General features: G+C 45.8%; 1 protein-coding gene across 1 annotated transcript in view; it reads left to right on the plus strand.

Annotated features, from left to right (window-relative positions):
• ZNF704 (zinc finger protein 704) overlaps positions 1–15549 on the plus strand; it is a 238932-nt gene that overhangs the window by 199930 nt on the left and 23453 nt on the right. The window contains exons 5-6 of the mRNA XM_059166147.1: positions 9486–9586; positions 14402–14669. Coding sequence (XP_059022130.1) covers positions 9486–9586; positions 14402–14669 — 369 coding nt within the window. The remainder of the gene's footprint in view (positions 1–9485; positions 9587–14401; positions 14670–15549) is intronic.

The raw sequence follows: 15549 nt of genomic DNA on the forward strand, positions 1-15549 counted from the left end.
AACCCAAATGTCCCTAAACAGGTAAATGGAGAAGCAAAATCGTGGTTTATTCACTCAACAGAATACTACACCACAATAAAAGGAATCAAACTATCCACACATAAAACAGGGGGTGCATGTCAAGAACAATATGCTGAGTTGAGTAGCCAGACACAAAAGAAGACATTCTGTATTATTCCACTTATGAAAATCTTTTCATTTTTTATTTTTCTTCTCATCACAGCCTCTGTAAGCAGTGCATCTACAGGGGAGATGTTGAATCCGTGTTTGGTACACATTTGAATTCATCTGTTGCTTTGCACTCACCTCACATACCTCCGAGATTACTCTTTCAGGCCTCCTGTCTTAAAAATAACAGAAGAAAGCCCTAAAGTTGAGATGAAATGTGTAAGTCAGCTTTCCCAATAAAGGAAAGAACTGGAACTCTACCAGCTTCTAGGCAGTTACTGAATTTTTAATACATCTGTTCGCTTCTCAGTCTTTTGGAACGTGCTGAGGGTCTGAGGGGACCTCTTGGTCCTCAAAGAACCATTGGAGCCTCTGCCAAGCAGTGCAGGTTCCTTCCACAGGGAGGCAGGCTGAGGAAGCACGCATAACACAGCCCAGACCATCTCTGCAGAAGAGTAAAGACTCCTGTTCCCCCGGGGACCCCAGTCCTCTCTGGAGAGGCTTCGATGTATGAACAGCCACCCCCAGCACACACGTAGGCACGTACACACACGTACACATACACATACACATGTCCCTCAGATACCCCAGCTTTGTGAACTTCTTTCTCTTAGAGCTTCGAGGGGCGGCCACAGCAGAAGCACAGATGGGCATGTCCAGACTTGGCCGCTGCGCCTAGGCCAGGAACTTTGCTTGCTTTGACCTCCTTGAGCGAGATAGGACCCAGATGGCAACACGGGCAATATTTATTTAGCTATTTTTTCCTGTTCTCCTCCTCCCATGGCTTGTTGTTGAGTTGGTTTGGGGTTTGTTTTGTTTTGTTTTGTTTAAATATAACAGCAAGTAGTCTTTGTAGACTAAGGGTTGGTTTCCATTGGATGTCGTTAGGGGACTTTGCCAAGTACTTAATCACCACCTAAGGGGTCTCATGGTTTGACCTAAGAACATCCTTCACCAGTGCAGAGAGAAGCTACTTGATTCCATTTGAGATGAGATTATCCTTTCAGTGTCCTTTTATTCTCCCAAAATATTCAAGCAAGTGTGATAGAGTAGCTTCCATTTTTTAAAGAAATGACTTTTTCAAATTAAAAATAAGATAATTTTTACATTTGGAGGTTAACGTAAAAAGAAGGTATCCCTGCCTTGCAATAATACATGTTGATTTGCATTACATATCCTCCCCCTTAAAAAAGATAATGTTCATATACTTTTATAACCTCCTTTTCCCCAGTGTCAGTCAAGGCTCGAGCAGGAAGCAGGCCGTGTACTCCAGTGGAGTCACTGAGTATAAAGAAGAAGTTCTCCACGGAAGTGTAGACAGGGTTGGGGGACCTCAGAAGAAGGTACCCTCGGAGCTAACAACATTACCAACCCCTAAGCCTCAAGAGGCAACCAGAGGGGCTGCCAGAACCTAGGGGCATACCGAAACTGAAAATATCACTGAAGTATTAGTTTTGGGAGGAGAAATGTAGCCACTGCCCACCTGTGGCCAGGCAGACAGGAAGCTGAGGGAATCCCTACCCTCCTGCCTTCCGGTCTCTCCTCTTGCCTCCTCACCTCCTGTCAGTGCCTCTCATTGGCCAAACCAGTGGGCAGGGGGACCCACTGATGCATAAAGTTGAGCCCTGAGGCACTGACCTGGGTGGAGAAGGGAGTTGTGGGAGCCTGTAGAGACGAAGAGGAAGTATCAGCCATTCCCTTCTGCACTGGGAACTTGTTCTCTCATGTCAAAGAAGCTTTTCTTGCAACTTCATTTTTAAGATTCCTTAATATTCAGTTATATGAAATTAATTTAACCTATCTCCCCATAATTCCCTCAGTTAGTAACCTTGAGATGATTTTGGATTTCTTGCTAGTCTAAAAATCCATGCGATGATCATCTTGATTCACATCACTTGGCAGACATGTCAAATGATTTTCTTAGGATAAATCCCTAAAAGTTCAATTGGGTCAAAATGATTAAGTGCTTCCAAAGATTAGTCTGTTTTGCTCCTAAATTTAGAGATAACAAATATCTATGCATGTATAAATTATAAAGGCAGATCTCTGGCAGTTTGGGATAAAATGGGATAATAAATGAAAGACATTATTGAAAGGAAATGCCAAAAAAAGGAGAAGTAGAGGAGAGAAAGCAGAGCTTTCCCTCCCTGAAGGGGTCTGGGAGTGCCCCCTCCCCAAATACAGTGAAAGGTCTCCCTACCATATATAATCGTGCTTCTGAGTTCACATTTGCAACCACCTTGCAAATCAGCAAGAACTTACTCTATACATCTGGAGTGTAATACTGCATAAAGGCCTTCCGATGACTTATGCTAATGACCTGAATTGTTATAGATAGTCATTTTTCCTGTTGCACATTTTCCATTTCCTTCTGGTGAACTTAGACCTTCTTTAAGTACTTATCAGTGCGGGGTGTGTAAGGCTGGAAGGAAAAAGTACTATATGGAGCAGAGAGAAAGCCATCTAGAATTCAGTGCTCACCACACTTGCCATGAGCCTACACTGAGAAGTTCATTTACAGCCATGTAAGATAATCAAGTGTTAATCACCCTGGGAAATCTTCTTGAATTCCACAAAACAACCATCTTTTTGACAAACATCCTTTGAACATTGATTATTTACTACATTCCAAAATGCTTAAGTAAATTAAGATGTCTCAAACGTGGCTCATTGCTGTGGCCCCAAAGCACAACGTTCCCAAGATTCAACACAACAAATTCTAATTGCTAGGTTATGTTAGGCACAGGAGTAGAGTGAGTGTCGGGCAAGAAATCATGGTTCCTACTCTGAGAGCTTCCAACCCCGGCAAGTTTCTTGGAAACCCAGCAAAAGAAAAAAGCAAAGAGGAAGCAAAGTTGGTCACTTTTCAGATGCATTGCCAACTTTTCTTTGGGTAACAGATTTCCGTGGAGCCCTTAGCAGGGGTCCATGGAAGTGAGGGTGTGATTGAGGAGATGATGCTCAAACAATTGGCAGTTATCCCAATTCCAAGGGATTCAGAGAGGGTCTCGGTCAGCTTCGCTGTAGCTTTTGGAATTGATAGCCCTGTATCTGCTATTTCCTCCTAACTAATGGAAGGAGTTATACCAGTGACATTTTTCTATAATCAGTACTGAGCTTTACTGCTTATCAACTTAAATAAACAAATGTTTGACATATTCCTGCAAGGACTATGAACAGCAACCTTATCAATAATACTTGTTATGCACAAAAATACCAGTATGATAGTCATTTCCTAAAACTATCAGCAATTTGAACCTTTAAAAAATTCCTAAGACGTAGAAGGAATTTGGCTCTGGTATGGTGTAATATATTCTATCAACTGACTCATTGGTAGGAACCATCCAGGGACACTGGATCTGTCTCCTAATTTGGGGGTTCTGGTTTCCCCCTCTGAATCTGAAAATAGTATCATATGCCTTGCTGGTGCTTTCCCGGTCTCTAAAGCCCCATGTCTCTAAAGCCGGTCTCTAAAGCCCCTGCTCCCTCAAAGCTCCATCACAGCCTCCGCCCTCCGCCCTTCACTTTGACCTCACTTCCTACCTCACTGAAAAATTAGAAGCATTCAGACAGGAATGCCTTTTTTTAAATCAGCAAATTCACTGAATCTACATCCATCCCTTGGTTTTCTTCTCTTCCAGGGGAGGACCTCCCTGCTGCCATCCAGGGCAGCCCTCCCAGCCAGGCTGGAGGCAGGAGAGCCGGGTCGTCCTCCTGCAGGGCCTCAGCCCGTGTGCCCCCCACTCCCACCCCCGCATCTCTGCGGCAGGGTCCGTCTCTTCTCCCTTGGCAGCTCTTCCCATCAGCATAAAAATCCACTTGAGTATCACTCAGTCTTTACAAGCTCTCCCTTTACCGCCCGCAGATCAGACCGGCCACGTTTCTTGAAAAGTTTCTCTCTTCACTTCCTTCAACCCCACTTCCTGTCTGTCCCTAGGCAGTCTGACTTCCTGCCCCGCTGCTCTGTGAAATCTGCTCTTGTCTGGGCCTCCGACAGCTGCCATGTTTGGCCTCCATGGACTCTCCCCAGCCTGCGTTCAACGCTGTTGGCCACATCTTCCTTCTTGAACACTTTCCTCTACCTGTGCCATAATACTGCACTGTCTTGACTTCCCCTCTCTCTCTCTCTGACTGCTCTTCCTCTGTGTGTGTCTGTGTCTCTTTCTGACTGTTCCTGCTCTCCATCTTTCTCTCTCTCTCTTTGATTCTGCTCTGTCTCTCTCTCTGACTTCTGCTCTCTCTCTCTCTCTCTCTGACTGGTCCTGCTGTCTCTCCCCAGTAGGAATTACTGGAAGCTACAGAGTCCTGGGCCTTCTACCCATCTCTAGTTGCATTTTTCCCTGCATGATCTCATCCAGACCTAAGTTTTAAGTAATCCTTCAGCCCCGGACTCCAGATGTCCATCTCTAGCCCTGACTTGCCCTAAGTTCCAGGCTCACATGTCCGGTGCTGTACCTGCCACCTCTTCCTGATCTACAATAGTTATCTCTAAATCAATATATTCAAAACAGAACCACAATTTGCCTGGCTATATAGCAAGTCGCCTTTAAGACCATCGTATACCTGGCCTCGATGTTGTACCACTCCTCATATTCAACCCAAAGCCAGCACTGTTGGATCTGCTTCCAAAACATATCTGGAATGTGTCTGCTTTATCCGTGCTCACTGCCAGCCTGCTTCCATCCACCATGTTCTCTGGCCTGCGGTAGCATAACACAGGCGACCTTGTTGCTCTCTCCCCAAGATGAATGGTAGTTTTTTTAAAAGATTTTATTTATTTCAGAGAGAGAGAGAGTGCACAAGTCAGGGAGACAGGCCAAGGGAGAGGGAGACACAGACTCCCTGCTGAGAAAGGAGCCTGATATGGGGCTCAATCCTAGGACCCCACGATCGTGACCTGAGCTGAAGGCAGATGTTTAACCAACAGAGTCACCCAGCTGTCCCTGAAGTGATGTTTTTTTAAAACCTAAATCATATAATCATATAATATCAATCCCCTGCTTAAACCCCTTCAGTACCTTCTCTTTTATTTTAGAATAAATTCCAAATTCCTGGGCGCCTGGGTGGCTCAGTGGGTTAAGCCGCTGTCTTCTGCTCAGGTCATGATCTCAGGGTCCTGGGATCAAGCCCCGCATCGGGCTCTCTGCTCAGCAGGGAGCCTGCTTCCTCCTCTCTCTCTGCCTGCCTCTCTGCCTGCTTGTGATCTCTGTCTCTCTAATAAAGAAATAAAATCTTTAAAAAAAAAAAAAAATTCCAAATTCCTTACTGTCACCTACAAGACCCTCATGATCTGGTCCTCCTTGTCTGTCTACCTTGTCTCAGATGATTCTCTCTCTCTCTCTCTCTCTCTCTCTCTATTTCCTTCTAAACTCACTCTTCTTTCTGGCCCTCCAATGTGCCAAAATCTCTTCCTCTTTCTCCCGGAAAACTCCAGCTCTTAGCATGGCTATCTGCTGCTCCAACTTTTAGGTCCCAGCTCAAAAGTCACCTTCGAGAAGCATTCTCTGACCTACAGCCACCACATCCCTCTCCAAAAACTTCCCATAGCTGAAGCCGTCACCATCTATTACCTTTTCTGTCCTCTCCCACCACCATGTAAGTTCCTGGAGAGCAGGTTTGGTTTTTTTTTTCTCTCTCTCTCTCTCTCCCCCCCCCCTCTATCCCCAGCACCTGGAATATTCCTAGCTAAATAGCTCTTTGGTTTCATTAATCAAAGAACACCAATGGCAGAAAGGTTTGGAATGAATCAAAAAGTGTTTTCATCGATCATGACTTTATTTCCAGGCAGACATTTGGACTCTCAGGTACATGCAATTTCAGTTTGAGTCATTAATTCTCTTAAGTGAATGAGATTTTTTTAATCGTTTAGCTTCATTGTTTGAAAAGTGGGTAAAAAGCCCTCATGGTGTGAGGGTTTGTTCATTAATATTGTTAAGTCATTCTCTGCTCGGAATACAAAATACCAGGCAGAGTTCCTTCCTGTGAACCTTTGGGGCTGAGGGGTAGGATCGAAACTCTCCCTTTTTGGTTCACCCTACAACCCGTGAGTTTAGTTCAGTGGCCCAATGAGATCAGGGAGCCTGAGATTTGTGAACTGTCCCCTTAGAATAAACGCACACTCATCAGTATTATGTCCTCTCAAATCTCCTAAGTATGTGTTTGCTTCCCTGGTTCCTTCACACGCTTCTTCTCCAGCTCCAGCTCCTGTGTAGCTCAGAGCGGCCTGCGGCCAGCATCCCCCAGCTGCTGGGGACACCCAGGCCCTGAGGCGGGAACGGCTGGCTTGTGGGGTCGTGAATGCCAGCCTGCCAGGCAGAGCCTCGGGGACACGGCAGGCTGCCCAGCTCCTGCGGTCGCTAGTCCTCTCGAGCTGACCTGCAGCCCTCGGCTGCTGTGATGTTCCTTCCACACGCCATGCTGAAAGTGGCCATTCCCCAGCACCCAGAAATACTCCTCAGTTCTGGAAGTTTCCAAGTGTCTTTCCCGTTGAGAAATGTATAAAAAGTCTTCGGGGGGAGGAGTGGGGAGGGGGCGGTGGCAGGATGAGGATACTAATCCCATTGGTAATACCCGAATGAGTCATCTTCTAAATGTGTAAATGCCTGCCCTGTAGAACAGGGGCTGTACTGGTGGGCCCCACATGGGCTTGATGGCAGAAATCCTACTGGACCTGTAAACAAAGCTGCATCAATCCCATCACTTCGGGGAAGGTGTCACCGCCACAATGTTTATTGGTAAGAGCAGGCTTACTGTTCGAACAGCCGATTTCCAAACCTCAGTGGCGTAACACCATAAAGGTTTATTTATCTCGGATGTCACAATCCAAGCAGGTCAGGTGGGAGGGCCCACACAGTCCTTCAGGGACCGGGGCTCCTTCCTCCTAATGCAGGGATTCTTAACCTGCAGTCCTCAGTCCCCAAAAGGCTGGACAGAGTTCAAGAGGGTCTGTGAACTTGAAGTGGGAAAAAAGTGCATTTTCATTGTCATTAAACTCTTAACTATAATTCTGCATCTCCTGCAGGTACAATTGACAGCATCAAAGCACAATACTAGTGCCTCCTGTGACTTTACTACCAATAGAAAGCACCAGTAGTTTCATATCACATTATAATTTTAGCAGATACCGTGAAATATCATTTAGACTTAACACGACTTTGAAATTATGATAGTTATTAGACTTAAATTCAAGACCTTCTTATTTGATATGTTCATTAAAGAGTACTAACCATATCGCAAAATATTTTTAATATTTGGGTAACTATTTCAATACGCTTGCTCTTCTTTGTGTTTCTCTTGTTTTATTTTAAATGTTAAAAAATATTAGTTTCAGGGCACCTGGGTGGCTCAGTAGGTTAAAGCCTCTACCTTCAGCTCAGGTCATGATCCCAGGGTCCTGGGATCGAGCCCCACATCGGGTTCTCTGCTCTGTGGAAGGCCTGCTTCCTCCTCTCTCTCTCTCTCTGCCTGCCTCTCCGCCTACTTGTGATATCTCTCTCTGTCAAATAAATAAATAAAATCTTTAAAATATATATATATTAGTTTCCACAGGTGCACAGCAAACAAAAGATTAAGAACCCCTGATCAAGTGGGTCCCCTGAGTGGTTGAGTGTCCTCAGCATCTAGTCAGTGGCCAGGGCTGGAATGGCACTGCCACGTAGTTTAGAGACGAGTCTTAGAAGGAATAGCTATCACTTCCACTCACAGTCTGTTAGTCCTAAGTCAGTCACACGTCCCCACCTGACAGCAAGGGGGGCTGGGAAATGAAGTCTCGCTGTGTGTTCAGGATGAAAAGGAAACGGGGCTCGGGGAGCACACAGAAGTGACCGTCACCAGGCCTATGGGAAAAATCAGCAAAGTGGCAGCATCCCAAGGACAAGGGCCTTCTCTGGAGAAAACTAATATCCTGTCAAATTCATTTCAGGAAGTATAACCCTAGCAATACCATAACAACGACCACTTGAAAAATTACTCCTGTTGGTGTTGTGTTAAAGGATTCACTTTCATGACCTCATTTAATCCCATAATATCCCTCTGAGACAGGTACCGTTATTATTCCTACTTACTAAATAAAGGAGCCGAGGACTTGAATAAGTCCAAAATCAGTGATCTCAGGGATGCCCAGGTGGCTCAGACATTAAGCGTCTGCCTTCGGCTCATGTCATGATCTCAGGGTCCTGGGATCGAGCCCCGCATCGGGCTCCTTGCTCAGCAGGAAGCCTGCTTTTCCCACTCCCACTGCTTATGTTCTGTCTCTCACTCTCTCTCTCTCTCTCTCTGTCAAATAAATAAGATATTTAAAAAACAAAAAACAAATTCACTGCTCTCAATCACTGTGCTGGACTATTTGGGGAAGACACTGAGACCCTTGAAAAGAAGCTGTCATTGTGTCCTGATAGAAAGGGGCGGTTCCTGGTGCCCAGCTCCCAGCATTCCCAGCTTTGCTAGAAGCTGGTTTATTCACTTTCTATGGTTTACTGGTTTACTGACACTTTCTATGAATCTGTAAGTGATGGCAATGATAGTATCTATTTCTTAGAATTAAATGAGGTAGACTATTGTAACAGCACTTGGCATGTGGTAAGTGCACAGTGGATGTTAGATACCATCATTAACACCTAAATGACATTGTGACCGCCTTAATGAAAGTGAACTAAATACTCAGGGCAATTTAGAATCCATGAAGGATGCAGAAAAAATGTCTGAGGTCACCAAGCTCCTCACCAGCTGGCGGGATAGGAAGGTTCCCTAGAATGGTATGCTGCATTATGTCAAGATGATGGGAAGTTGTTACCTTTTTTTTTAAAAAAAAAAAAAAAAAAAAAAAAAAAAGATTATTTATTTATTTATTTAGGAAAGAGAGAGTGCAGAGTAGAGGGGCAGAGGGAGAAGGAGTGGAAGGGAATCTGAAGCAGAGTCCCTGCTGAGCACCCAGTCCAACGTGGGGCTCGATCCTACAACCATGAGATCATGACCTGATCCAAAACTGAGTCACCCAGGCACCGCAAGCTGTTACTTTTCTTTCTCTGGGGGAAAGGGGTATTTATTTATTTATTTGAGAGAGAAAGAGAGAGACCATAAGCAGGAGGGAGGGGGAGTGGGAGAGGGAGAATCAGGCCCCCCGCTGAGTGAGGAACCCAACACAGGACTCCATCCTAGGATCCTGGGATCACGACCTGAGCTGAAGGCAGATGTTGAACCGTCGGAGCCATCCAGGTGCCCAAGTTGTTCCTTTTCTAACAAAGGGGAAAAAATGTGTTGGGTCGACAGAAAATGCTGATGGGCTAGTTTTCATTTTAATGTAACTTTCTCTTTTACAGAATTCTATGAAGGTGATGTTCAAATGCCTCTGGAAGAACTGCGGGAAGGTGCTGAGCACGGCAGCGGGCATCCAGAAACACATACGGACCATTCATCTTGGGTAAGGCAGTCCTCCCCTCAGGGCTTGCTGTGGCTGCCTTGAGCACCATCGCATCCACCCGCTCTAAGAAATGACACAGGAATAGATCTTGATCTTGACACAGGCCTGCCTGATCTTCCTAGTCCCTATGGGGATGGCCACTCCAATCACACAGGCCTGCCTGGCACCGTGGGAAGAATGTGGATTTAACCTTGCAAAGCCTCCCCAGTTGACTTGCTAAGTGATCTTAGGCAAGTCACTGCTCTGAGCCTCTGTACCCTCTGACAATGAGACCAATAGTAAAATCAGCCCTGTTTAAGGATCAAAATATAAAAGTGTGTGAGAGTGGTCTGAAAAATATAAAACGCAAGGGTAGGACAGGTTCCCTGGAGCCCCTGAAATTGTCTGTCAAATTAAATGTGCATTTTTTTTCCCAAGGCAGAGTATTCATGACTTTGAGCCTCAAAAGCATATATATGGCCTTAGAAGGGCTTAAGAACCACTGTGTCAATCAGTGCTGTGGTTTCTACTCTTATGTTAGCCGATGAGTTGGTTCCATCATTTTCTGTTGCTCAAATAAGCCCTTTATGTGTCCACTCTATGCTTTTCCCTGTGTTATGTAAAAACCTTTCTAAGGAAAGAGAACACAAAGTTTCCAGCAGCAGCTATGAGAGGGGTCCCACCTATGGGGCAGTGGAGGTTCAGCAGCCTTCTCCCTTAGTCTCTGGGTCTCTCCTGCCCAGGGACATCGGATGTGGAAGGACCTCCGGAGGCTGTATGGAATAACCAATGTGTATAAGGCAAATGCAAACGCATGGCCAAGTCCCCGGATGGTTGGACAGAGGAGTCCTTTCAACAAGGTGATGTAGAGAAATAAACACTAGAGTCACCTTGCCCAGCAAGGGACAAATTTAGGAAATTCATCATCCATACAAAAGTGGTATGAAAAGAAAACAAGGGACGCCAGGGTGGCTCAGTGGGTTAAAGCCTCTGCCTTCAGCTCTGGTCATGATCCCAGGGTCCTGGGATCGAGCCCTACACCAGGCTCTCTGCTCAGCAAGGAGCCTGCTTCCCCTTCTCTCTCTGCCTGCCTCTCTGCCTACTTGTGATCTCTGTCTGTCAAATAAATAAAATCTTAAAAAAAAAAAAAATGAAAAGGAAAATGGGTTCTAAGGTGACTTGGTGGCTCTGTGCGGGTGGATTCCTTCTAGGACTGTAGAGAGAAGCAGGGATCAAGCCTGCTTCCTGGTAGTGCTCCCGGTTGGCAACACAGCCAGACCCTTCCAGAGGATAGCACACAGAAGGTTCCAGAGCGCTGCGGGCGTGGTGCAGCCAGTCTGGGCTTCTGCTCCCCTCGCCAGAGGGGCTATCTCCCTTCACGGTCCAAGAAATACCACACCAAAACCCCACAAGGCAGAGCACCCTCACTCCTGTTCCTGAGGTCTCCTTAGAAGGAAATCCTGCAGTGTCTCCCCTCAAACCTCATTGTCAGGACCACTCGTAATGTAAATAACTCAGTTATTTAAAGGTTTAGAGAAAAAAACCTCCCGAAGCTATAATCAGGAGTGAGGGTGTTTGTTTTAAAGTCCATCTGCCCAGAAAACTGAATCCTATTGAGTACCTCGAAGAAGCCTGCCAAGGCTATGTATTTATAGACGATAAGTGGCATCTACGATTTGTCTCTGAGCTCCCGGGCTGCTCTCACGGTGGGTAAAATTCAAAACGCAGCCACTACTATTGGCTTCCCTAGGATTCCCTTTTTACACTGTGCTCTTAAAATTGCCTTGGTGAATTAGGATTCCCAGCCCTGTCAGCCGCCGCCGCCGGGGGGTTGGGCCTGGGAGAGCGGAGCTCCGAGGCCTGTCTGTGTGAATCCGAAGCCCAGGGCCTCAGCTCTCTTACTGGCTGGGAGAGGGAAATCACCTTTGCTTTAATCCATGAGCTCAAGTATGTGATATAAGATGATGGAATGTTTTTAATGAATGTTGGCTGGTGGGGAGAGAAGGGGAGCCCCCCTCCCCAAAATATGTATCACATCTGATACGGCTGCAGTGCACACCAAAAGTATAAAAAATATACTGCTTTTCTCTTCAATGTCACTGCCCTCTTGTACAGCAGGGGCTGATCCTGATTTATCCCCGTGTGGGACACACGATTTCCCCTAGGCCTGTGTGTGTCTATTAGTAGCAACTCAGCCTGCCCTTTTCTGGAAAGGAAGTGGGGACAGGAATAGAACAGGGGCACATTCTTGGGCCCACTCTCTGGGGTCTTTAATGGTATGCTTGTCAGAAAGCCAAACCCTGCCAGACCTGGTACAGTACAGAGACACCTCCCCAGACGCCTGGGCCTGAGAGCTCAGGGGAAATGGGACAAGGCTGGGAGAAGCTGTGGATTTGACCAGACAGAAAGGTGGAGGAGAGGGGGAGATTTTTATTTTAGGTTCTATATAGGGCTTGGAAAGGGGGGGGGTGGAGTTTATTCCAAGTGAGTAATCTACTACTGCTGCTGGATATGAAATTTGGGGATACCTCATGGATGGGAGATGTACAGAGGCCATCCTATAAAACCAGGATGCTTAAAAAAAAAATTGCTAGATGTGCACCACTTGTGCAGAAATTAACAAATTGAATAAATGTTTTCTAAGGTGACGGACAGGGGCACCTGGGTGGCTTAGTTTGTTAAAGATCTCACTTTGGCTCAGGTCATGATGCCAGGGTCCTGGGATAAAGCCCCCCCCCCCCCCCACAATCAGGCTCCCTGCTCAGCTAAGAGCTTGCTTCTCCTTCTGCCTCTGCCCCTCCCCACCAGCTCACACCCTTTCTCTCTCTCTCTCTCTCTCTCCCTCAAATAAATAAATAAAATCTTAGGGGGGGAACAACAGGCTTAAGAAAAAAGTCATCTAACTAAAGTAAAAAGATAATTTTTTTTAAATAAGGTGATGATGGGACACTCTGTCCATTAAGCGGCTGCCTTCGCTCAGGTCATGATCTCAGGGTCCTGGGATGGAGCCCCGCATCCAGCTCCTTGCTCAGTGGGGAGCCTGCTTCTCTCTCTGCGTCCTCTGCCTGCCACTCTGCTTGCTTGTGCTTTCTCTCTCTCTCTGACAAATAAAATCTTTTAAAAAATAAAATAAAGAGATGGGCAGTTATTTTATTTTACTCAAAACTTTCTGTTTGAGTAAACAAAACAATTGCCCATGTCTCAGGGAGAACTTTAAAAACACCAAGAAGATATTTTTCTGGGTGACAGCAAAAATTGAGGCCTTCTAACTTCAACTTTATTTTATTTTATTTTTTTAAAGATTTTATTTATTTATTTGACAGAGAGAGACACAGTGAGAGAAGGAACACAAGCAGGGGGAGTGGGAGCGGGAAAAGAGTTGAGCCACCCAGGTGCTCTCAACTTCATTTAAATTTAAATTTAATTTAATGTAAATATTTTTATTTAATTCAATAAGCACTCAATGTTTCTGATGTGTGAGGCACACTTCTAAACCCTGAGTATTTATTAATACACACAAAATTCTCACAAAAAAGGTCTCAAAAAAGCAGGCACTACGATTGTCCCCATTTCGTCTGTGAGAAGCCGGAAGCCCTGGGCCATGGAAGCTGTCCCATCACACTCATGGCTGAAAACGTCAGGATTCGAACCTGGGAAATCTGACTCCAGGATTAATGCTGATAATCACTGTGTTACAAGGACCTCAGCTTCATCCATGCAACCTTTAATAGGCAGCTACCATGTGCTGAATACATCGATATGTGTGGAGGGACACAGAACGAATAAGACATAGCCCTGGAGAATCCCAGTCTTAGGGAGGTGATGAGGGTTTAAAAAAAAAAAATTACAGAAATGTGCCAAATAAATAAGTAAAGTGAATTAAATAAAATGAATACACTTCCAAGGGAGCATAGTGGACCTCGCGGTGAGGAGTTACATCCTGACTCCTAACCTTCAACATACAACCCAGATTGGACATCTGGTCACTTCCATTGCCCAGACACTGCCAACGGTCACCTGGAGGATCACTGACCACATCCTCCTTGCCTGCCTCCTGCCCTTGCCCCCTGCCCCCTGTCTTCCAGACACTCACCAGAGTGATCCTAAAGCACCTTAGATGCTCCACAAGCCCCCTGGCTTCCATCACACTGAGAACAACGTTCAAAGCCATTCCAAGGCCTACGCAGCCCTGCGCCATCTTGCCTCTGTCTCTGTTCTTGCGCTGAGCACCAGCCACGGGCCTCTTAGCCATGGGTTGGAAAACACCGACCCGCCCACCCCAGAGCGCGTGCTGCTCTCTGCTGCGAGATCTTCCTGCACAACCTGGGGTGGGTTTTTCCCTCACGTCGCTCAGGCCCCTGCCCACGTGTCACCTCTTCAGAGAGACTTCTTCTCAACACTTTCTTTGAAACAAATGCCTTCCCTTCAGCAACTCCCCTGCTAAAGGATGCTGAATGGTTCTTCTCTGTGGGATCTACCACTGATATATTAAATATACATTTCTTTATGGGTTCCGTGTCTGCCTCCCCTGCTAGAGGGTCAGTTCCATCAGGCCATAGCCTGTGCTTAGTTCACCATATCAGGAGACCCTAAAAAGCACCTGGACATCCCAGATTCTCAATTAGTTGTTGAATAATTGATTGGATAAATTGTTTTAAGAGGTCAAGGAAGGCTTCCTTTGAAAGTAGACAGTTGAGTGTTGCAGAATAAGTCAGCATTTGCCAGACAGACAAGACCAAGGAAAAGCATTCCAGACAAAGGAAATAGCAAGTGCAAGATTTCGAGGCAAGAAAGCTCACTGGGTTGGTATAATCGTGTTGCCCTCTTTTGCCCTAGGCGTGTTGGGGACTCTGACTACAGTGATGGCGAAGAGGACTTTTACTACACGGAGATCAAGCTCAACACAGACTCAGTGGCAGATGGACTGAGCAGCCTGGCTCCCGTGTCACCGTCTCAATCCCTGGCTTCGCCTCCCACTTACCCCATACCAGATTCAAGCCGAACAGAGACTCCTTGTGCCAAAACTGAGACTAAACTGATGACACCCTTGAGCCGCTCAGCTCCCACCACCCTCTACCTCGTGCATACCGACCATGCTTACCAGGTGACGGGCCGAGGACTGTGAAAGTAAAGCTTGACCCCTCCCTGCCAACCAAAAGCAGTAGCATTCTGCCGCGCGAGGAAAGGGTTACCTGGTGGGAAAACAGCATCACAGAAGTAGCCCAAGAGCTGAGTTCGTTTTTTCTTTTTCTCCTTTTAAAGCCCAGATCTCACACAGATGGGACCCTATGGGCTCTTGGATTTCCCAGTACTGATTGAAGATCCAATCCCTTAGATGTTGTCATAGGATTAAAATCCTTCATATTGTAAAGATCTCAGAAGGGTGCCTGGCCCACGGTATAAGTATCTGTTAAACAAAAAATAAAATAAATGAAAAGAGCACTGAACCGCTTTGGCACAATGACATGATGGCCACACACCCCAAATCTGGGACTTCCTACCCCACCTTCTAAAATGGTAACTACGCCTCACAGATAGAGGAGATTATAGTGTTCCCCAAATCAACAGTGTCAGCATCACCTGGGAACTTGTTAGAAATGTAAATTCTTGGGACCACTCCAGACCTGCCAGGCAGAAGCTGGTCTCCTTCACTGGAAAGTCTGATAAGACCTTACAGACCAACCCTGCAAAGCTCCTTTGTCCCCTCAGCAATTATTAACTCTTGTAAACGTTGATTTGTTTTAGTGACATTTCAAAACATTCAAGTTTTAAGAAAACATTTTTTTCATAATTCTCAACCACTTTGTGCAACTTTAAAAAAAAAACCTCCTGTCTGTGTTCTCCCACCCTGGTTTTATAAACACTTTCCATGTAATTGAATAGTTTTCAGTTACATTGAAGCACCAACGTTTTTTAATCATTCTGTTACTGTTAGGTATCTACTCCTTAGTCTATCCAGTTTCTTCCACTGTCATTAGTAACTC

The sequence above is a fragment of the Mustela lutreola genome, chromosome 3 (genome assembly GCF_030435805.1).
Source record: "Mustela lutreola isolate mMusLut2 chromosome 3, mMusLut2.pri, whole genome shotgun sequence".
Classification (NCBI taxonomy): Eukaryota; Metazoa; Chordata; class Mammalia; order Carnivora; family Mustelidae; genus Mustela; species Mustela lutreola.